At 32.5% G+C, this 23,707-nt stretch overlaps 3 protein-coding genes across 3 annotated transcripts; 2 read left to right on the forward strand and 1 right to left on the reverse strand.

Moving 5' to 3' along the window:
* Positions 1 to 2,600: 2,600 nt before the first annotated feature.
* On the reverse strand, positions 2,601 to 10,478 carry LOTGIDRAFT_223903 (hypothetical protein; the record flags this gene model as incomplete). Its single annotated transcript, XM_009046654.1, has 7 exons — positions 10,316 to 10,478; positions 9,204 to 9,387; positions 8,133 to 8,231; positions 7,784 to 7,908; positions 7,338 to 7,511; positions 6,878 to 7,037; positions 2,601 to 2,693 (listed from the first exon to the last, which is right to left on the reverse strand). The coding sequence occupies exons 1-7, from the start codon at positions 10,435 to 10,437 to the stop codon at positions 2,601 to 2,603; spliced, it is 957 nt and encodes a 318-aa protein (XP_009044902.1). The 5' UTR covers positions 10,438 to 10,478.
* A 423-nt stretch (positions 10,479 to 10,901) lies between these two features.
* Positions 10,902 to 14,290, forward strand: LOTGIDRAFT_223907 (hypothetical protein). Its single transcript, XM_009046655.1, has 6 exons — positions 10,902 to 11,062; positions 11,640 to 11,792; positions 12,013 to 12,095; positions 12,616 to 12,779; positions 12,885 to 12,949; positions 13,507 to 14,290. Exons 1-6 carry the CDS (start codon positions 11,000 to 11,002, stop codon positions 13,576 to 13,578), a joined length of 600 nt encoding a protein of 199 aa, XP_009044903.1. The 5' UTR covers positions 10,902 to 10,999; the 3' UTR covers positions 13,579 to 14,290.
* Positions 14,291 to 20,680: 6,390 nt separating this feature from the next.
* On the forward strand, positions 20,681 to 21,316 carry LOTGIDRAFT_170810 (hypothetical protein; the record flags this gene model as incomplete). Its single annotated transcript, XM_009046656.1, has 1 exon — positions 20,681 to 21,316. One exon carries the CDS (start codon positions 20,681 to 20,683, stop codon positions 21,314 to 21,316), a length of 636 nt encoding a protein of 211 aa, XP_009044904.1.
* Between the last annotated feature and the right edge of the window lie 2,391 nt (positions 21,317 to 23,707).

Below are 23,707 nucleotides of genomic sequence, written 5' to 3' on the forward strand. Positions count from 1 at the left end.
TATCAACCATCAGATTTAAAACCTCAGGACAGATAGTATACAAATTTTCAATCTTCTTTTTTCTTCGGATAAGAACAAAAAAACCTTGTATACATACTATCGCAATTACTGAGTAAATAGGTCAGTGTACTTGAATTATATGAGGTTTAAATTGTCAAAGAATGAAAAGCACGCACAGCAATAAAAAAAACTAGTGAGATTTTAACCAAGTACGCATACAGAAAACAAAGATAGCTTGCGTTGCAAGATAACATACGCCCACTGGCAGCTGTCAGAAATAATAAAACAGTCTTTAGTGACTAAAGTACGAATTTTCTCATATTGAAGAAATTATTTATGCTGAATAATTCCACAGAATTTTTTAAAATCATGTCAATAACCCAAATACAACAAACAATTAAATCACACATCTCTAATCAAGGGCAAAAAACAACTTTTGACGCGTGTTTACAAAGTCAAGGTCAATAACTCAAAAAATGTTCATCAAAAATATCTCTTGTTAGAACTTGTCTTATTATTGTTAGACCAATGATCACACCAAGTTTCATCAGAATCGGTTGAAAACTGTAGCTTCTATTGTGCTCACAAACAAATTCTGACACGTTTTTCGTAAGTTAATGGCATTAACTCAAAAACATTTCATCAAAAAATGCGTCAAGTAAGAACTTGTCGGAGATCTTATCAATTTCAATGATCACAACAAGTTTCATCAGAATCCGTTGAAAACTGTAGCTTCAATCCTGCTCACAAACTATTTTTAACAAATTTCGACGCATTTTAACAAAGTCAAGGGCAATAACTCAAAAACCGTTCATCGAAAATGCGTCAAGTGATAACTTGTCCGAGATCTTATCAATTCCAATGATCACACCAAGTTTCATTAGAATTGGTTGAAAACTGTAGCTTCAATCCTGCTCACGAACTATTTTTAACAAATATTGACGCGTTTTAACAAAGTCAAGGGCAATAACTCAAAAACCGTTCATCGAAAATGCGTCAAGTGATAACTTGTCCGAGATCTTATCAATTCCAATGATCACACCAAGTTTCATTAGAATTGGTTGAAAACTGTAGCTTCAATCCTGCTCACGAACTATTTTTAACAAATATTGACGCGTTTTTACAAAGTCAAGGGCAACAACTCGAAAACCGTTCATCGAAAATGCGTCAATTTAGAACTTGTCTGAGATCTTATCAATTCCAATGATCACACCAAGTTTCATCAGAATCGGTCAAAAACTGTAGTGTCAATCCTGCTCACGAACTATTTTTTACAAATTTTGACGCGTTTTAACAAAGTCAAGGACAGTAACTCAAAAACTGTTCATCGAAGCGTCAAGTTAGAACTTGTCCGAGATCTTATCAATTCCAATGATCACACCGAGTTTCATCAGAATCGGTTGAAAACTGTAGCGTCAATCCTGCTCACAAACTATTTTTAACAAATTTCAACACGTTTTAACAAAGGGCAATAACTCAAAAACGGTTCATCAGAAATGCGTCAAGTTAGAACTTGTCCGAGATCTTATCAATTCCAATGATCACACCAAGTTTCATCAGAATCGGTTGAAAACTGTAGCTTTAATACTGCTCACGAACTATTTTTAACAAATTTTAATACGTTTTAACAAAGTCAAGGGCAATAACACAAAAACTGTTTATCAAAAATGCGTCAAGTTAGAACTTGTCAGAGATCTCATCAATTCCAATGATCACACCAAGTTTTTAACAAATTTTGACATGTTTTTACAAAGTCAAGGGCAATAACTCAAAAACCGTTCATCAAAAATGCATCGAGTTACAACTTGTCCGAGATCTTATCAATTCCAATGATCACACCAAGTTTCATCAGAATCCGTTGAAAACTGTAGCTTCAATCCTGCTCACGAACTATTTTTAACAAATTTCGACGCGTTTTAACAAAGTCAAGGGCAATAACTCAAAAACCATTCAAAGTAAATGCGTCAAGTTAGAACTTGTCCCAGATCTTATCAATTCCAATGATCACACCAAGTTTCATTAGAATCGGTTTAAAACTGTAGCTTCAATCCTGCTCACGAACTATTTTTAACAAATTTTGACGCGTTTTAACAAAGTCAAGGGCAGTAACTCAAAAACTGTTCATCGAATGCGTCAAGTTAGAACTTGTCCGAGATCTTATCAATTCCAATGATCACACCAAGTTTCATCAGAATCGGATGAAAACTGTAGCTTCAATCCTGCTCACGAACAATTTTTAACAAATTTCAAGGCGTTCTAAGTCAAGGGCAGTATCTCAAAACCCGTTCATCGAAAATATGTCAAATTCGAACTTGACCGAGATCTTATCAATCTAAAGCATCACACCAAGTTTTATCAAAATCAGATAAAAACTGTAGTCTCTATAGTGCTCACAAGAAATGTTGACGGACGGACCGACGGATCGACGGACAGGGGCGACGACAATATACGACCACATATTCATGTGGGCGTATAAAAAGTTACTTCGCATCCTATAATGTCATACAAGGGGTTTCAAGCTTTCAGCCACCCACTGAGAATTAACTCAGTTTGGACATATCAAGTACTACCAATGTCAGCCATCTTGAAATCTTCACCTTCTATAATGGTACGTTCTCAAACAGGTAGGATACTGATTCTCCATTATGAGTTCTTCTGATGGACTCAGCCAAAATGATAGAAATATCAATGGTCTGAAATGATACAAGTACTCCATAAAATATGCTGATCTTTTCCATGAAACTTTTTATCTCTCTTTTTTTCGATCTGGTTAAAATACAGCTCTTGATATTCAAGCATGATTTTGAACTGAGTTTTCTTTAAATCAAGCTCTGCCAAAATGGGCTTAAAACACAAGTCAAAAATATCAAAATCCCATAAGCAGTGAAAATGTTTTTACTGGAAGAATATTTGAGTGGTTGAAGTGTTTCGAAATTAGGAACTTAATGTTCTTAAGAATTTTGTCAGATTCAAATAAATTCAGATCATATAGGAAATTTAAAAAAAAAGTCTGCATTTTAATCAGATGGACCATTATCATCTTTTTCTGCTATTTTCAAAATATATTCATAATAAACTAAGAAGCTTTAAGAAATGAAAAGAAATTGTTTTAAAAATATATTGTGAAAACATTCATTGGAAAATACAGAAAGCTGAAAATAGGTTTATTATGCATTGGGTCTTCCCCCCTTTATGAGCTACAGTGTTGATACTGAAATAAGAATGGTGCAAGGTTAGCAATATGTTATTTAGTCTCGACCTGTAAGAAATAGTATTATTCATGCTTTAACCACTCAGAAACAGTCATATCTGGTTCTATATCTTTATAGTTGTCAGGGTTAGTTGACAGCTTTTCAATCCTTTAGAACTCTAGCAGTGGCATGGCCAGTGGGTGTAGAAAAGTGGTTTGCATCCACAATTGTGCCCCCACTTTATTTTCAACAAATCTAAATGTCTACCTTTTTTCTCCAAAATATGTGTCAGAATGCACAAATCAATGAATTTTTTCTATGGTTTTCTTGAGAGAACCCTCTAAGACGCTCTATAAGAGGCTTGCGACTATGACACCACCACAGAGTAGCCAAAATTTGAATTCAGCCTCAGCAGTTGTCCCCCCATTGAGTCAGTCTGCCACTATTTGTAACCCCAGTCTAGGATGGCTGTCGCTGTCACTGAACTCTAATAAATTCTGTTTTAACATACTTCTCATTAGCCAATATATCTCAGCCATGTACAGGGCAAATATTTGGTGTGCAGTTATGTTCACATTTGAAATATATTTATATATTGACTTCTTGTTCAGATCTCTAATCTTGATCCCACAAGAATTTGTATCGGAATCTGAATAGACTGTGTTTGATTTTAACATCTCACAAATTTCTTAATTTAGCCAATTTCAGCATTAAAGGGACATTCCACTTATTTTTGAAGGTCTAAAAATTTTTTTGCTCAAATTTGTGAAAACTATAAACCAAAATCTATAGAAAGTTTTTACTGTTAATTTTGAATGCTAAAATTTTACGTAAATGGCAACGTAACCTTTTAAAATTTGTTATGCTTTTTGCAAGCTGTTAGAAAACTAGATACACAGATATAAATAGCATACTTTAGAAATATTTTCAGGTATAATTTACGACGTTTTTTATAATGAAAATATTTTACAAAAAAGCAGAATGCCCCTTTAAACCCCGATAAATTTGAAAATACAACTCACATAAAGCAAAACACTGCTATATAAAAAGAAGTCTGACATTTTCGGAAATTATATTGGTATGACTTCATTGTTTTATCAAGCACATAAATCACATAGCCTTTGTTGGAAATTCCCATATAAAATTAATATGTAGATCTGTATTTGGATTATGGTTTGGCCAACTAGACATGAAACGTAAGCGACATTATGAGGCATGTTCTACTTCAACCTTAAGGAACAGATACATTTTTTTGACCAATCATACTTATATCTTAGAAACGGGAATTTTTTAGTTAAGTCAATTAGTAATAGTGTTCAAAGCTCACCATTGAAATTTGAGTCTCAAATCCATGTGTGTCCAGAATTATTCGCGATTAAATGTTAAAATGTTGACTAGTCAATTTAAGATACTGTGATATATAGAAAAGTGAGTAATATTCCTCGTTTAGAGTATTTTTAAAGGAATTACGTGATTTTCGTACATTTCTAGTACTTCTTAAAGACTATTTACATATATTCAAGATTAAAATCAACCCCTCAAAATGGTGTGCACCTGTCCCCTTAAGATATAAGTAAATCAGATATATGTAAAGTTAGAAAATTTGAAACAAAAGGAACAAGGATAGTAAAGAATATATAAAAATAACCAGAGATCTATTTGACAATAACATAACATAACTAGACAATAACGAGTAAAATAATTATTTGGGGGTCACAGGTTGGTATATAATGTTTTAAGCAATAAGAAATTAACGCAATAAATAGAGTGGCCGGCTCCAGGATCACCCCTATTTTTAAATGAACTCTTCTCGACATGCACAACAGAATATACTATAATTATATCATGGTATTTCTGGATGTGTTGAAATAATGTAGAGGGTTGTCAAGTGGGATGGTCACTCTATCTATAGCACTAGGTGGATTGAGGACCAGTTGATTGAAAAATTCATTGTTTAAATGTAATTTGGCATTATTTGTGTCTATCATTTTTTAAAAAGTGGTGATCTCAAAAATGAAAACACCAAATGGTTAGCATTAGAGATTTTCCTTAAAAAAAAAGATATGTAGATAAATGCAAGCCATCTTAAGTTCATTTACTACCTGATTAAAATAGTTATATTTTCTGTCTTATTATCACTGTTAAAATCTAAATACATTTAGAGTAAGAGGGAATATGTCTCAATTCAACCAATGAAAAGGCCTAATTTTTAACCAATTAAACACCCTGATCAGTCAGAGCTAAAGTACCCATTTGAGGAATTCTGGGATAATTCCTCTTGTAACAGTGGGCAAAACAGGCTAGCATGAATTATTTGATTGAGAAAAAGATGTTCTTAGATATATCAGAATGCATGAAGTAACCACAGAAAAAAATGAAACAATACATCAAGAGTTGTATTCAATCTTATGGATAATTCAATACAACTGGATCCCAAACCCTTCTGAATAATTATCTATATCATGCATATTTACAACAGTCTGACACAAATAGACAACAACACTTAATAACAATAGCTGCAGTATGACTAGAAATAGACAGGCTACACTTGGACAAGCAGTAAGAGAACAAGAAAGCAAGAACAACTGGGTGTGGGGGAAACTAAAAATAAATACATGCACAGATTGAACACACCTATACTTCCATTTACAAAGGCACATTGGCAAATAGATAAGAGACAGATTCGCCGTTGTGAGTCCTTCGAACGGCCTCAGCTAATATTGGAGAGATATCGATACACTGAAATGAAAGACAGCACAGCTATTATACAAAGTGGTTACCATGACTACAAGAAAGGGGGACAACTAAGTGTAAACATCTACTGTGCTTAGGATTAAAGCTGGTTGCTGGTAAATTAATGGATTTTATTTTCGTATATTTTTTATATTATAATGGGTAATTATTATTTTGTTTTGAGAGCATGCAATAATCAAAATAAATATTCCAGTAGCAAGAGGAAAACAAGAACCGAAAGGGACCAAAAATTTATCACCAAACAAAAAGTTCTCCCGTTTCAATTTCTGACCACTAAAAAACCAACACACAGTGCAAAGTGAAAGGAGACTAAAAATAAATATTGAAATTTCTAAGACTTCTACAGAACATCTAAATCTAGGTCACCTAAAGATAGGTATTGAAAAAAAAATGCATGAAAGGCAAGTCTAAGTAATACATAGTCCTAGCAAATTATACTCATACTAGCTTTACATCACCAAAGTATGGGCTGACAAAATTGTAAAATTGTTCAATTGACAACTTCAGTTACATAACAAATAATAAACCATAAGAGCTGTGTCGCATTGATGCCTGTAATAGCAAGGTGCTTTAGAGTGATCAGCTGCAGTTATCATTTCATATACATCTCCTTCATTAAGGGATTGTAAAGAGTCTTTTAAACTTTTTATGTTGCTTGATATGCACCATTCGAATTTTCAGGATCTTGCAATTTCACTCAAATCAAATATCGCATAGGCATTAGCAGCTTTGGTGTTTTGGTGGAATTGCAAGAACATTAAATGTTTGACTAAATCTATCAGTATCCCAAATACATATGAAAAATTTATAAACTCCCTTTACAATCCCTTTAACTGCACAATTTTTACTTCCACCCAGCTTGAGATATATACCTGAATCTTTTTAAGATTTCAGTCAAGCAAAGCTAAATCTTATGATTGCTGTAACCCTACCTGAATTTTGGGTGCGAGTTTCATAGGTTGATCTTGAGGAATAGTATTAGTAACAACAACAGATTCTAATAAAGAATTATTGATACGAGTTACAGCTGGCCCTGAGAATATACCATGAGTGCAAATAGAATATACTTTCTGAGCTCCTGCCTCTAATAGTCTGAAATAGACAGATTATCCCAAATTATTCTATGACCATCAAAGTAGTTTAATGTAGGCCTATCATTTCTCCAATAAACCCAAAGAAAATGCGGCATGATTTGACTGAAATGTGATACAATATTGTGGGCACCAAGTAATGCAGTCTTGTGCTTTTGATGTTATAATAACAAACTCTAACCACATTTCGGGCTTTAGCTGATAACAGAAATATCTACATGACCACATAATATATTCATTTACATATCTGTTTAAACATCCCCTTTAAAGTTAGGAGAAATTGAGAGATGGACTAATTTACTTTTCTGCTGCATGACAAACAGTACCACAAGTATCTGCCATATCATCTACCAAAATTGCTACTCTATTTTTGACATCACCAACTAAAACCATTGAAGCCACTTCATTAGCTTTCTTCCTTTCTTTATGAATCAAGGCAAAATCTACATTTAGCCTATCAGCTATGGACGTCACCCTTTAGTGTAAAAAAATTATGGTTTTCTTAGTATAGTTACATGAGTTACAAATATTTTCATTCTTGAATAATTTAAATCTTGATGGGTTATAGATAAGACTGTCAATTTGGGCAAACATGAGATCACTGAAGAAAGAGTTCTCTCATAGGGTTCTTTGTTTGTCTGATTGTTAACAGACCTGGTACCATGATACAGTCTAGGGGTAGGCTTTTCCCTTCTTCGCACAACAAAGTCCCAAGACCAGATAGATCGTTACCTTACTGCATCTTACCTTTTGGCGCCACCTGCATCAGGGGAGACAATACAACAGTTTCTCCAATCTGTGATATGTTCTCTTATCCATTTTAATACTGCAGGTTCGGCATACAAATTATCAACAGGTATATCGAAAAATCCCTACATATAATAAACACATAGGTCAAAATTATTCAGTATTTTTGGCTGCTTTGACCTGGAATGACCCACATCTACCTACGACCACAGAGACTTTGGGATTGAATTTTTGGTCATTCAACAATAACTTATTTTCAAATTATTTTTAAATGCATGTTAAGCCATTGAAGTCTATAATCAACAAAACATATATGAAACACATGTCAGAGATATTTCTATAAGGCTACCTGTATTTGTGAAGCATGAAGATCCATGGTAATAATATGGTCTGCTCCAGCTACAGTTATCATATTAGCCACTAGCTTAGCTGATATTGGTGCTCGACTCTGTAAAATACAGATTAAAAGAAAGATAACTTACACACAAAGTAACATACACCCACTGGCGGAGCATTCCTACCAATTCCTTTCAGAAACAAAACTTTGTAGTTTTTTGATAGGACTCGCCTTCCTTAATGAGAATTAATTATATTATAAAGTTTCGTCAAGATCCTTCATTCATGCATTCTAGGGTGTTGCAAGCAATTGTGGACAGCATCCAGACAGGACATTGGTGATGCCAATATATCCGCCACATTTCATATGGGCGTATAAAAACAGGAAGGAACCTTCGGTAAAACTAATGGCCTGAATTAACTATGATAGGTAAGCATAAGGATGAAATGAGGCTAAAGTTGAGTTCATTGAATATTGGGATAGCCTATATATCTAGAAGTGCTTGTTTAATAATGTTATTCTGTCAAAGGTTGTATCAAATTACCATGGTAATATAGTATGACCTTAATATTTGTGTTGTGTTAGTACATGGCTAATCTTTGTAAAGAAATTGACATACATGTTGATATGTTCTATATACAATATTTATTTACTCATTGTCAAGTATCACTTCCATCATCAGTAAATTTAACAACTATTTATTGGTTCAAGTAGAAATCAAGTAGATAGTCTCTTTTGCATACACTTTGATGTGTTTTGACTATGCCAACACCTTAAAGTTATCAATATCTTACAGCTACCCAATCTTCATCAAAATCAAATATATTTGCAGTTGCAGATGTCAAAGTCAATGACTAAAAACCAATTCATCCAAAATGTAGTAAAACATGAAAGGCCATAAATCAAAAAACATTAATCTAAGTATACTATATATAATAGTGTCAAATTAGACACAACTCTGTTTTGTGGCTGGAATAAATGGATGGATGGACCAACTGTTTTGGGTGACAAAAATATACATCCAGTATAAAAATAGCTATTAGAGCAAGTTAATTGTCAGCATCAATAACTTATATATCATACTTTGTCTTTTTTATCTTGTCTGGCATAGGGGAAACAAGGAATGACTGCAGTAACACGACAAGCTGAGGCTATTTTACAGGCATTAATCATAATTAACAACTCCATCAACATATCATTAACTTCATGACATCCACTCTGTACAATATATACATCTTCTCCTCTTACAGATTCCCCCACTTCAACACTGAAAATTAATCAGATGATGAAATTAGAATTTAAAGGGAGAGATGCACCATATTCGGTTGATTTTAGTCTTGAATATATGTAATTGTTTTCAAAAGTACTAGAAATGTATGAAAATTGCACAATTCCTTTAAAAATACTTCGAACTAGAAATTTTACTATTTCTTTATATGTCTTTTTTATATATCACAGAGTATCTTAAAATGATGAGTCTTCATTTTAACAGTTAAACTTTAAACACAGTTAATTCTGGACATGTGGATTTAATGGCTCAAATTTCGATGGTGAGTTGAAAATACTTACCTAAAAAAAAATCCTGATTCTGAGACTAAAGTATGATTGGTAAAAAAAATGGCACAGCTGTCCCTTTAAAGGGACCATTCGTATTAGAGTCTCAAAATCCGGATTTTATAAACTAAGATTATCAGTAATAGTGTTCACAGCTCACCATTACAATTGGAGCCTTCAAATTCAATTGTGCTTAAAAGTTCAAATGACACATTTGTTTTCTTGACAAGTCTGCCATTTAAAGAAAAAAAAATTGGTACTTCTGAAGACTATTAACCCAGTACATATATACTCAAGAACCATTTTCAACTCCCCAAAAATGGCAAACCATGTCCTTTGACCGATAGCATTCCAAAAGTTGCCTGACAATAAACCTTCGTCCTTTACCTGCCTACTTGACAGGTGCTGAGGTGGTGCACTGTACCGTGATTGACATTTGGATAGATTTGAAAACTTTAACATCTACATCATTCCAGCATTGAGCAGAAGAACAAAACAAAACATTATTATATTATATGAGTCCATGATTTGCACAATCAACTAGAATTAAAACACAGAAAATTTTGACTGCCACTGCTCTCCATAATACAGCATGCACAAGTGATTCAAAAATAAATTTATTCTACAAAGAGAAAACCTACCAACATTCACCATTGCTAAATTTCTTCGTAACGACTTTTCCTGGCTCTATTCCTAAACGTTCGCAAATTCGTCTCGCCAAATCAGGATGAGTGGTGCCACTGAAAACTTTGATATTCGGCATTTTCTTGTCTTCTCCGTTCTTTTCTGATCTCTTTACTTGCATTGGCACCTTTTCGAGTGAATAATTATTCGATTATCCAGCCGCAATGGCCATTCTGTATCATAGAAAAAATATATCTGGACAATCGAGAAATATGTTGTGTGGAAGTTTTTGCGGCGATGTCTTTGGCTATGTGAATGAAAGATAAACACCAGAGCGCATGCTAGATTTTGTCAATAAGCAATACTAACACAAATATTCATATTTCTTATGTTTAGAGGATTAAATAGACTTTATTTTAACGGATTTATTTCTCAAAATGACATGACAAATAGCCTGAAAATTGTGAAATTGCGCTTAAACACCAGTTAGATTTCATACTATGTAGAACATAGCACCAACCGAATTTCTATTTTTACGGATTAGGAAATATTTCTGAATTATGTAATGTTGTCAATCCGTATAAATTTTTTCCACGCCGACTCATTCAACCGGAAGTGATTTTTTTTATTTTTAGTAATGCCTTCATTATCCTAACATTTTTTCAGATTATTGATAAAATATTGCCCTAAATTATTAAAAGATGACCAACATTGCTCAAGCAAGAATAAAGAGAGAATTTAAAGAAGTTGTCAAAAGTGACGAGGTAGTTTTATACCCACAAGTAGTTCATAGAATGAGGGATTTAAACGGGAGGGATGAAGAAATATTGAATGAATGAAGTTTTACGTCGGACCTTTTTTGCACTAGATTTAGTTATTATAAGATGATCATTGACAATATCATGCGATATATAATGAGGAAAATATCTTCATACTATCTTGTATGTTAGGGGCGTATCTAGAAAGTGCATGAGGACTTGTGAGGGGCTAAAATTGACTAGTGTCTCTCCAAATGGAGGCCCCCCCCCCCCCCTCCCCCTCCCCCTCCCCCCAGAAGCCAATGGTCTGAGATGAATTTTGAGCATTTAGAGAGCTTAATTCATTTCACTTCAGGCCAGAGGGGAGACTAGAATGGACGTCCCCTAATTACGCTAATGTATGCAGGTATTGTATTATATTGATGTATTCTTTTCAGTTTTGATAACTATGTGCAACCTCGCCGCCTTGTGACAAAATTATATTGTCCAAAAAGTCAGAAGATGATTCTTGTTGGAAATTACATCATATTCATGAGACATCAGACAAGCACTTAGTTGTTGTGACATTTTGCTTATATTTAAGGTTGCTGCCTGTAACATTACATTAGAATTAGTTGATGATAAGTATAATGAATTAATAGGTAAAATAGCTGGGCCGCCAGATACACCATATGCTGAAGGTACATTCTGTTTAGAAATTAGAATACCAGAAACATACCCTTTTAATCCACCAATAGTAAGTATTTTTAATTGAAAAACCATCAGATCTTTGACTGTTGATGTACGTTTGTATACCTGAATGTGTATGATTTATCAATTTCTGTAATTTAGGTAAATGAAACTGATCGGTTGTTACAGTTAATTGCAGATATGTTTAACTATTTAGCTATTTACAAGGAGACATTGAAGGTTTTATTTTTAGTACTTTAACTTTCATTTAAAATCTTTTATTGTAGGTTAAATTTTTAACTAAAATATGGCATCCCAATATAAGTTCAGTTACTGGTGCTATTTGTCTAGATATTTTAAAAGATCAATGGTAAGTTGGTGACATAGTGTGTGATATGATAAAATCGAAGGTTAAAGAGATTGTAAAGAGGTTTTTCTAAAATTGTTCATGTGTATTGGGGACACTGACAGCATCAATTTGCATCATTCTAATTTTAATTCAGACATCTGTGGTTCCTTCAATTCTGCTAAAACTCTTTTTTTATTCCCCAAATCAGTTGCAGAAAAATTGGACATAAAAATTTATTCATTTCAATTTATTTCTCTTTTTTATTTGATTACATGTATTATCTGAACAATATGTGCCTGTATCACAATAATTGCTGGATTAGAGTCATAATCAATTGGCATTTGTTAAAAGCTGCAGAGTCCTCTATCAAGTTTCTTGACTATGAATGGTCTGTTACAAAGCTCTGGCTATTTTTATTACCTACACAATTAAATCATTTCTTGTTGATATGTTTTCTATTGGTTGCTTCACTCCAACTCAGATCCAAAGCTATTTTAACCTATAGATGTTTACAATTTCAACCAATCAAAAAACATTTCAGGGCGGCTGCAATGACATTACGGACAGTTTTATTATCATTACAAGCATTATTAGCAGCTGCAGAACCAGATGATCCACAAGATGCTGTGGTAGCACAACAATATAAGGAAAATTACTCAATATTTGAAAAAACTGCTAAACATTGGACAGCAGTTTATGCAGGAGGTAAGTGAGAGACAACTATCTTTTACAACTTAGCTTCTTAAACAGACAGGTTTGCTATCTATCTATGAAGATGAAAATAAGCATTGTATATATATTTGGTTCCAGGTCCCAAATCATGTCCAGAATTAGATTCAAAGATTACATCCTTAAAAAATATGGGCTTTGATGAGGTAAGTCAAATATTGTTTCAGTTTTATTGAAATATGACTGCATCTGCTTGACCTCAATTCTTTTCAGATTCTAGATTTATTCAAGGAAATGAAATTTGTAACAGAATATTATGGATTGGCCTTATTTCAATCAATATTAAGTTTATTCCAGATCACTGCTTTAATATTTCTATAGCACTCTACCATTGATGTATTGAGCACAATTTAATAAAGAAAATATTTTGTTATTGTAAATGCAATAGTAATAAATATCCGTACAAGCAAGACAATTCTGTTAATCAAAATCGCCTCCAAAGTATGGCAAAATCGAGAATAAAAGTTGTATAGTAGTGGACTCCTCCTAAAAGAAGTACTATAAGGTATTTTGAAAAGAGTAAGCATGGTCTGCTTTTCGCACGATTGTATAGTGTATTCTGTATCTGACTGAATCAGAAAAGTAGGACGTAAGACTCCATTCATTTCATTTTCATTTCATTTCTGACTGAATGCTTTCTGCTGCTGATGTAATTTTGAATGAAAATATTTTACTTTTTGAGATTTATTTATTCTTTTTTTAGAATCAAGCTCGAGCTGCATTATCTTCTAAAGGATGGGATATAGAACGTGCCACGGAATATTTAATAAATTAATATATATATACATACAGACTTATAGAGAACTATTTTCATTATCTTTCAAAATGGCCTGGAAATTTACTTTAAATTCACCACTGAATTTGTACTTTCTTTGATATTTCCAATGATTACAATGGTATGCTGCAAATTTCCAGGCCAAAAAAGAGTGGTCTTGTGTGCCTCTGATTGTTGACTTTACTGGATGATGTAGACTACAGAAATTTATCTATTGGAGTGAGATCCAGTCCTATTTCAACATATATAAATCATGTGTGAATGGAACCAATATTTCTACAGAAATATTTCTGATTTATTTCGTTATAGTCTGATTAAACTAAGAATCATAAACATGATTATATGCTAAAATAGGATAGAAAACAATCATTGTTAAAATCATGATTATCTACATTACACTACAATAGCTACTGTTCTTGTATCTTGGAAGATTGCAGTATTTGATAAGATCATACGCTACTGAATAAGCCAATTAGAGCTGCCTACAGAAACTCTGTAAACAAGAAGCTGTAATGTTTACAGTTTTGCTGTCAAGGGCTCTGATTGGCTGTATTTGCAGACGTGCAGTCCAATCAATCTGTGATAAATGAAAGGTGGTTATTGTAGTCAAGGTATGTAACAAAGACAAAGTTATGTAATACCTTGACCATTATGAAGATGAGCTGCCAAAAAAATATGCTGTATTCAAGTCTACAATTACAAAATTCATTATAAAAAAATAACAAAGATATTTTAATCCCCATACTGAATGATCAATATTTTTTTCTGCCCACACATAGTTTGGACAATGGGCGTAGATTGTAATCACCCTTTGACCCTGTCCATTCACAATTGGCTTGGGCGACAATTCTTTACAGATTCTTTTGAGTTTTATTTTGTGGGTCAATGTCATTATGAGGATGATCCTTTACGATTTTCAGGATGATCTGATAATTTTTCACCAAAATATCATGTCCAACGATATAAGCTACAGACAACAATTAGATATAGAATCTTTTGACTTTCATATGCCCAGAAGTTTTTTGAAGCATATTGTCATCAGTTCACATTTGGCTCATGCTCACTCTACAGGCTCTATTGATTTTCAATTTGTAGATCATTGTCACTATAAAGATTCTTGCAAGTGAACTTAGAAAATTCACTCTATTAGCTATATAGTACAACTTGTGCACACTCTACAGGCAACAATTTCATTCTGCATGCCCATACATAGTATAGAAGCATATTGTAGTCTGTACGTCTGTCGATAAAAACCAGTCATGATGCCATGCAATAATGTTTGCTTAAAATTATTTAGACAAAACACGAACTAAATGTGAATGGATAACAAACAATGATTTATACTTGTAATCAAAGCTGCTGGTGGGCGTATATCATCTTGCTTCGCAAGGCTTTCAATTTGAGCACAGCTAACATGAGAACTGTGGTGTTTGTTGATAGTAAGACTTTACCACTCTGCAACTTGGCAGTTGGATGTTCATCTAGATTGATTTGGAGAGTCCACATAGCTAATAAGTTTATGTAGTATATTACAAGAAAATTTACCATTTGCATAATGGTTCATGCAACTAACACTTATTGCTTTCTTCAGATATAGGATGTCTTTGCAAGACTTAAGCAACTGAGACTTTAGTCCTGAAGTAAATGATTTCACAGTAACTCCTACTTGACTTCTGATTAGTTTAGTTCAGATGTTTCTCAAAAATGATATTAAATTATAAGTGCCATAGATGTACAAAATAAACAATATGTAAGTCATGTGATTATTGATATTAAATATTGATTATTCAATATACATAGTTTAACTTTCATTAGCTAATAAGCAGAGAAGATAACAACTAAATTTGTCTAGGTTGAACTAAGGTCCTGAAATTGCACTGCCGTTGGCCTTATTTGTCAGGTTCTATAACACAGTTGGTTAAAGTATTGGTTCTCTATATGACATCATTTGCTTGGTTACGTCAAGGTTTATGGCAGCTGTGGGTTCTGATCTCGAGCAACGTGTGATAGTCTGATGACGTTGAATAAGTTATCTACATTCATAATTCTAGTCGACCCAGCTGTAAATGGGTATGGATAATCCGAGAAAGATCAATGCCAAGAGATTTGGTCAAGAACCAGCTGGTAGAGAGGATTCTTTCCTGTGAACCTAAGTTGTTATCCTTGTAAAATATAGTTGTTTTTTTTCTTTCTTTCATATTAGAGTTTGAAAATGTCTTGTTAAAAATAGTAAATTTGTGTTGATTTTCTCATATTTAGGAAGAAATCTGAATAATACTATTATGAATACCTGCACATGTGTCGATCAAAGAAATGTGATTGTCTGACAAATTATGGAGTAAACATTCTTCACTGCATATGAAACAATTATTAAGTCTCTCAAGAGGGAAAACCCCATTTTCAAATTTTCACTGCAGTATTTCACTGAAAAATCAATCGACACCAAAATTTAGTAAGTAAATTAGATCATTTGTTTATTTTAATCACTGTTTTTTACTTCATTTATCAAATTTTACTAATGTAAATTAAAACACATGGTTCAACAGTACTGATAGTCTAAGAATGACTAAACATTGATGAAAATATATGCATTGAAACATATATAATATTATCTTAAAATTTGTTTTTAGGCAATTTTTCAGCCAAAATTTTGGTCGTCTTCAGGAATATTTTAGAGGGAAGTGTGTATTAATGAAAACATACAAAGCTTTATATTTCTTTCAAAACAAAGTTATTTTCAGTGGTTTTTTTTAAAACTGTATGTGTGTCATTGACTCTGATAGATAGAATCAATTTGCACCATTTCAATTTTCAATCAGACGTCTGTAGTTCTTGCAATTCCACTAAAATTAGGCGTTTTATGACATCACTAATTCCAAGGTTCTTGCAACTTGATCCATAGTGGCATCATAAAAAGTTTTAGTAGAATTGCAAGAACCACAGACGTGTGATTGGAAATTGGAATGATGAAAATCCGTTCTATCAGTGTTCCTGATACACTTAAAACCTCTTTACAATCCCTTCAAAACATATTTCAATTCATTAAAACAGATCATTAGTGAAATTTGATTTATAAAGTTTGAAGACAATAGACACTTTATATCTTTACATACACCTATACATACATTACAGCTACCTTGAAAACAATAGCAACCATTCTTTTATCACAGAAAGCAGGCATTTGATTGGATTGTACGCCAGTGAATAGGGCCAATCAGGTCTCTTGACAGAAGGACTGATTACATTATAGCATATTGTTTACAGAATTTCTGTTGAGGACTTTGATTGGCTGTATTCTAATACGTACAATCCAAACAAATCACAGCATTTACAAATTTCCATGATGCAAGAAAGGTGGCTATTGCAGTCAAGGTATAAGACACAATATGTAATAGCTAAACATTCATTGTGAACATGACATCATAGCATGCTAGGACAGATTAGTGAAGTAAGGAAAATTTTTGTAGCAAAATATATCTGAAACAGATACTTGTAAAAAGTGTTTTGCTGTATATAGTATGTAATTATTGAAATCTTACTTGAAGGGAATGTCAAGTCTAATTTTCTTATTTCTTAAGCCAGTAGGGCTTTTGGTATTTTCCAAAAAATGAAAACTATGTAGTCAATTTGGTGCCATTGTAAGGGATATTCAAATATTTGGTTTAACAAATGGGTTGCTGTGGAAATGTATAAAAATTTCTTTGGCATTCCTTTCATTTATAGAACTTTCTGCCAGCCTGTTTGGGTCTTGTATATTTAAATGGAGAAGTATAAACCAATTGTTTTACTGCTATTAAAAAGTTTAATGCATTTATATTTTGCCTTCTGATGTTTTCAAAATGATACCCACTTGATTTGTATTGATGGTTGTGCGTTCATATCTGTTCTTGGCAAGCTACTTGATAATAATCTGAAGGTCAAAAGAAACTTAAGCAAGGTTTGAAAACATTCTAAGTGTGGGCTGTAAACTTTACAATGCAAATGGAAACTGCTACAAGTCTAATATCATTCACATTAGTAGCGTATGTGACCGCCCAAAACTTGAATACAGGCGAATACTCTCTCTTCTGTAATTCCACAAAAACTATTATTTTTGTATCACATAAGTCACTTGGCGATTAGTGTCGTCATCAAACATTTACTTTTAATGGAATTGCCGGAACCACAGATGTGTGACTGAAAATTGGAATGGTGCTATCAGTGTCCTGGATACACATAAAATATTTAGAATACCTCTTAACAATCCCTTTAAGGCTTGTGATAATTTGACCTTAATAGAGCATGTGAATATGACATCAATCTATTGGTAATAAGCCATCTAAAATATTTATTAAGTGGGATATAAGTATTGTTGCACATCACACTATTCTTTAAAATGCTATCATTTCTTCCCTTACGCAGTTATGCCATTTTCCTCTAAAATCAAGAAGGGCATTATGACCTATTGAAAAACCTTTAATTGAAACTGAAAGCCAAGAAATCTGCCCTCAGAGTTTTCAACTTCAGACAAAATTAACCCATGACCTTTTCTATATGAATAAAGAAGTTTGACCCTATAGAGTATTATATGATATATTGACTGTATATAATAAAGCCTATTATTTGACTGACAAGTTTTTTGATTAACTTCAATTGAAAATGATTAGAGTCAACAAAAGCTAATATAATTGTTAGTGGTATGCAAGGTGAATATTAACAATGTAGAAATGTTTGTTATTTAATATATCTATTGAACTACTATTGAAAGTCAGTGTAACAAGGGTATAGTCAAGGTTGCTAGGTAGACATTAAAGGGATCTTCTATGATAAACCATGTGCTACAGTCTGTGCATGTTAAAGATCTTGACAGTTGAAAGTATACCAAGTAGACTTCATTGCACACTGCCTTACATTTGTGGTTTGCAGTGCCATTCAAAATTTTGGCCATGTCATGGGCAATAACTCCTAAAAATGTTGAAATGTCTTATGACATGAAATGACATTTAATTTTCTATTTGAATTTCTAAAAGAAAAAAACAATGTTCACTTTCATCTTATTGACTAGAGCTCATCTCACGCTGCCGAACACGTTTCAGATACCAAATCTTTATCAGGACAGATAGTACTGTAACTGAGAGGCAACTTTCCTATTTAAAACATGCCAAAAGTTGCTCTAAAGCTAATTACAACACCCTTTTTTAAATCTATGAATGCAAAAGCTCGTCAGTCTTCAGATGCACAAATGTTACCTTTGCATCGATTGGATAAAAAATTGTATCACAGTGTTTGTCCCTTTAAGTAAGAGATCAACCAATTGAAAGGTAATGATTGAAAAGTAAACCCCACACTGTGAATTAAATACAATCTACAATTTTCTGATAAATGTACCTTAACTATATTCAATTGTCATTTCTATTGTTAAGACTTACAATACTACTCTACGATCTGCAAGAAGAAGGTGAAAATCCTTCGGGAATCACTGAACAATTGTTTTGACAGTTCGCAATGGAATGGAAATATCTGTGATTTAAAACTTGATTAAAAATTTGTGCTATGTTTATTTGGACATGTTACCATAGCAACGTTTCAAGATTTCCACACAACATTGTGAATGGGTTCAACTTTGTTTAAAGTTTATTCAGAAGTTTTGACAAGTTGTTGATTAATTATTTGATTAGTTGATTTAATTAGCAAGACCAGTGATTAAGTTAGTCTTTGAAGTGGACTTAACTCGAATCTGTTTGGATACTAAACTTTGAGGTAAGCATAATAATATTTATCAAAAAATTTTTCTTTTTGAATTTTTCAGTATCTATAGGATATGAAAATTGAGAGATTTCAAGAGATTTTTCTAGTCTTTGTATGTGTACCAGAAACACTTATAGCTTCTATTTAACCTTTCTGATTTAATGTACTACAGTGTCCGTTCCTCTTACCCCAGAAAATATCAAGCAGAAACAGTTTCTGTACATTGTCTCTGGTCAAATTTTGTCATTAATACCAGGAATCGGAACATTTAAGTATGTAAATCACTTTAGCACAACAGAAGGGTAAGAGTCCAGAATGCATGTACTCAAAGCTTGTTTCGAATCCCTTTATAAGACTATCAATACTGTTTAGAAGTTTATATTTGAAATTCACTTCAAAATACAGACTTGGGTACAAAGACACTAGATTGATATATATTACTGATATAACATAATTGATTGTTTCTTAAAGGGACAGATACGCCACCTTTTGGACCAATCATACTTTAGTCTCAGAAATATAATTTTTTTAGCTAAGTCAATCAGTTATAGTGTTCAAAGCTCACCGTCGAAATTTGAGTCTCAAATCCATGTGTATCCAGAATTATCTGCATTTGAATGTTAAAATGACAACTTGCCATTTTAAGATACTCTGTGATATATAGAAAAGACATATACAGAAATAGTGAGTAAAATTCCTAGTTTGAGATATTTTTGAAGGAATTATGCAATGTTCTTACATGTCTAGTACTTCTGAAGACTATTAACATATATTCAAGACTAATATTAACCCCCCCAAAATGCTGCAACTGACCCTTTAATCCAACCTTTATCTTGATTTCAACAACCAAATAATTTTTTCATTTGTCAGATTAAACACATAAATCAAAGATATAATAGATATTTCCTTCTATAGATTCCCATTTATATGGACATCCTTTGCTTTCACCTATCTTTTACAGTCAATTGAAATACATAAAACACGTAGTAGTAGCTCCACCCTCCTGGGACTGGCAGTTCAAATACTGATTTAATGGGGTAATAACTGTCGAGGTTGATAGCACATAGGCACAAAGTCGCACCCCATTTGAATAACTTTAGATTGTAATAAAATTATTTAAGTAATTTATATGTACAAAAAAGTACATAATTAAAGCATACATAAGCACAAACTGTCTTAAGTTGAGATCTCACAGCATTTTTAGAATTTGTGTTCAGGCTTTGTATTTACTTATCAGTTGTCACATTGCAATATCTTTTCATGAGATTTTTGAGAACTGATGGTGCAGCTCACTCTGTTTTTGAATTGATTGATTTTTAAATAGTATGATTTCTGTATGTTTCATTATAGAACTAATTTTTTTTTCCAGTTTAAAATGAGAAGTAGACGCTTTCCACCAGAACCTACAGAATTTGACAAGAAATTTCTAGAATTAGACAATTTGAAGAAAGAAGTTAGTCAACATCTAGGACGGTTAAACAACATGCGTGTTCGTTACACAGACTGGTTTGAGAGGAGAAAACAAACGTTCATGGATTCCATTAAAATCATACAAGTATATAGTCCCATTAAAATGCCTAAAATAACTTCCATGGGAAATTTATTGACTATCATACACCTTGCTGAAAGGATACCAAAAAGAAAACTGTCTAAAGAATGGATTTCACCTACAATTCAGGAGTTTTTGATGTTTTGGTCAGAAATCTGTGATTTAAAAGTAATCGGAGATGAAATTTATAATAAAGTGTGTGTTTATTGTGATAGTATAACACGATTAAGAGATCCATATTTAAAAACTAAAGTTGACAATTTACACACACAGTTAACAGTGAGTTGTTGTGAAGAGTTTTATTTTATGGATGTACACGATGAAAGACATAATCTAGGTTTTTACAGTATTTCCTCTCAAGATTTTCAATTTCAGGGTTTGATGGGATTTATACCATATTTACTGCGACTGTCAACACAAATATGTTACTGGTCGACCAAATTATATCTTGAAAAAGAATAAATATTTATTTTCTAGTGGACTATGTTTGTTAATAATATCAATCCTCATTACAAAAAATACTAAGCCCAATCTTAAGTTGCTTGGTATTATTAAAGGGACAGATGCGCCAGTTTTATGACCAATCATATCTTAGTCTCAGAAACGTGAATTTTTTTTAGCAAAACACAATGTTAAATTCAAATGTTTACTTTATAACTGAAAGATAGCTTGGCATTCAAGGTAACATACACCCACTGGTAGCTGGCAGAATTAAGTGCTTTTATATATATTAAATGACTCCATCCGAACAACTGTATCCTTTTTTCATGTCAGCCTCTCTGATCTGCATCACTAACAGAGGAAAACTGTCCAAAAAGTTCTCCATGTTTAATTTAACAAAACCTCTCCCTTCAACAGGAAATAAACAAAACCAATAGAAAGTATTTTATTTCTTCGATGACAAAACATAGAATTATTCACAGATCAAAACATCTGGATCTCTAGATTTTACATCACTGGTTGTTATTTCTCATCATTTCCACCATTTTGTTTTTCAATGGAGGCTGATTTAATTGAGTGTAGACCATCTGTATTGTAGTTTTTGAAAATTCTGTCTTCAACCTGTAATTATAGTAAGACATCAAATTAGAAAACAGAATGAAATTTAAAACGTAACCATGAGAGGCCTGTTCCAGTCATCTGATTGGTCCATCAATAAAATCAATTCTAAATTTATCTAAAGCTGCTTTTATTCTCTCAAAAATTTAGAAATTTTCATCAAATTCCAATTTCCAAATGTTCCATAGCAATGAAGCAATATATTCAAAGTACAGAAATAGAAGTCTGAAGATAATATTTTTACAACTCTATAGGTGTATATGTATCAGAAATTTAAGTATCGATAAATGATAGTGAGAAGGGTGGAGTGAAATATTGTTAAAGGGTTAATGGTTAATGCTGGAAAAATAAAATATTTGTAGTACTTAAATTTCTGAATTAAATACACCTTAGAATATAGAAACATTTCAGGATTTATCCTGGAGTAAAATGTATCACAAAATTGTTTCTCTCATTTTGAATTGCGTTGCAGCTACAATACAATTTGTTCCCAAATTTTGATCAGATGGAAATTCATAGGCTGACTCAGGAGTTATGCTACAGCAGTGAAATGTAGTTTGTAATTTTTTCAGCATAACTACTTCATCCTTTAAAATTGATTTTTACTAGAATTAAAGCTTTTAATAAATGGCATTTTAATGTTACCAGCTGAGCATGTCAAATTTTCTTTCTAGTATAATATAATGAATAAAGCACTCCTTTTTTATTTATCTAGCAATTGGATTTAGATTTCTTATTAATTTTCTTTTCTGTTACACTATCATGAATATTTTCGAATAATAATAAGGGTAAAGTAGGTAGAATATAGCTTTGGTATATGTACAGTCTGATAAAATCTACAGGGGCAAACTTAACTCAAGATATTTATAATTATTGTCTGTCTATCTTGCAATAAAAATAATTCTAATGGGTATAAAAATAATAATGAGGAAAATAAAAATACCTTTTACAAATGAATTCCTGCCTGTCATTATTCAACCAAAACTATTAATAATATATTTATCTAGAAATTTTATCAAGAAGAATATTTTTAGTTTTAACCTATTCTTTAATAAACTGTTGAGTTCAACAATAAAAAAACTTCATATTCAATTTAAGTTTTAATAATAATTGCAATGAAAATGATTTTCTAATGAGGATAAAAATAATAATGAGGAAAATAAAAATATAAAAAATGAAAAAAACATTGTGAATAATATCTCAGATAGAATATAGCACCTTGTCCTCGACTTTGGTATATCTACCGTCTGATAAAATACACAGGGCCAAATTTAACTCAAATGTTTTACTTACTTATTTTACATTAATATTGTAAATAATAATAATAATAATAATAGGGATAAAAATAATAAAGAAAATAAAAAAAGTGAATAATATCTCAGGTAGAATATAGCCCCCGTTCTCAACCATACAGCTTGGCTTTCGCTAAGATTAGACACTGGAATATCTACCGTCTGATAAAATCCACAGGGACAAACCTAATCATGGCACTCCAGTCTTGATTTGAACCCTCTCAAGGAATTGACAAAATGAATAATGTCAGATTTATAAGGTTTTTAATCTTTGCCGTAGGACGCATGACACTACCTTCGAGGATCATGTAGCAAAGTGGTCCCCTCACCTACTACATGACCACTTCCAGTGTGCCCTCGCTGACCGACCATCCAATTTAGCAAGTGGCAATACGCAATTCATCCCTACTTTGAGAGGGGGGGGTTCCTAAAATAAGACTTTACAATAAGTGCCATTACCTACAATTTTGGACAACTCCCCTTATCTTAAAGAAGTTTTTAT

This window comes from Lottia gigantea (assembly GCF_000327385.1).
Source record: "Lottia gigantea unplaced genomic scaffold LOTGIsca_104, whole genome shotgun sequence".
Classification (NCBI taxonomy): domain Eukaryota; kingdom Metazoa; phylum Mollusca; class Gastropoda; family Lottiidae; genus Lottia; species Lottia gigantea.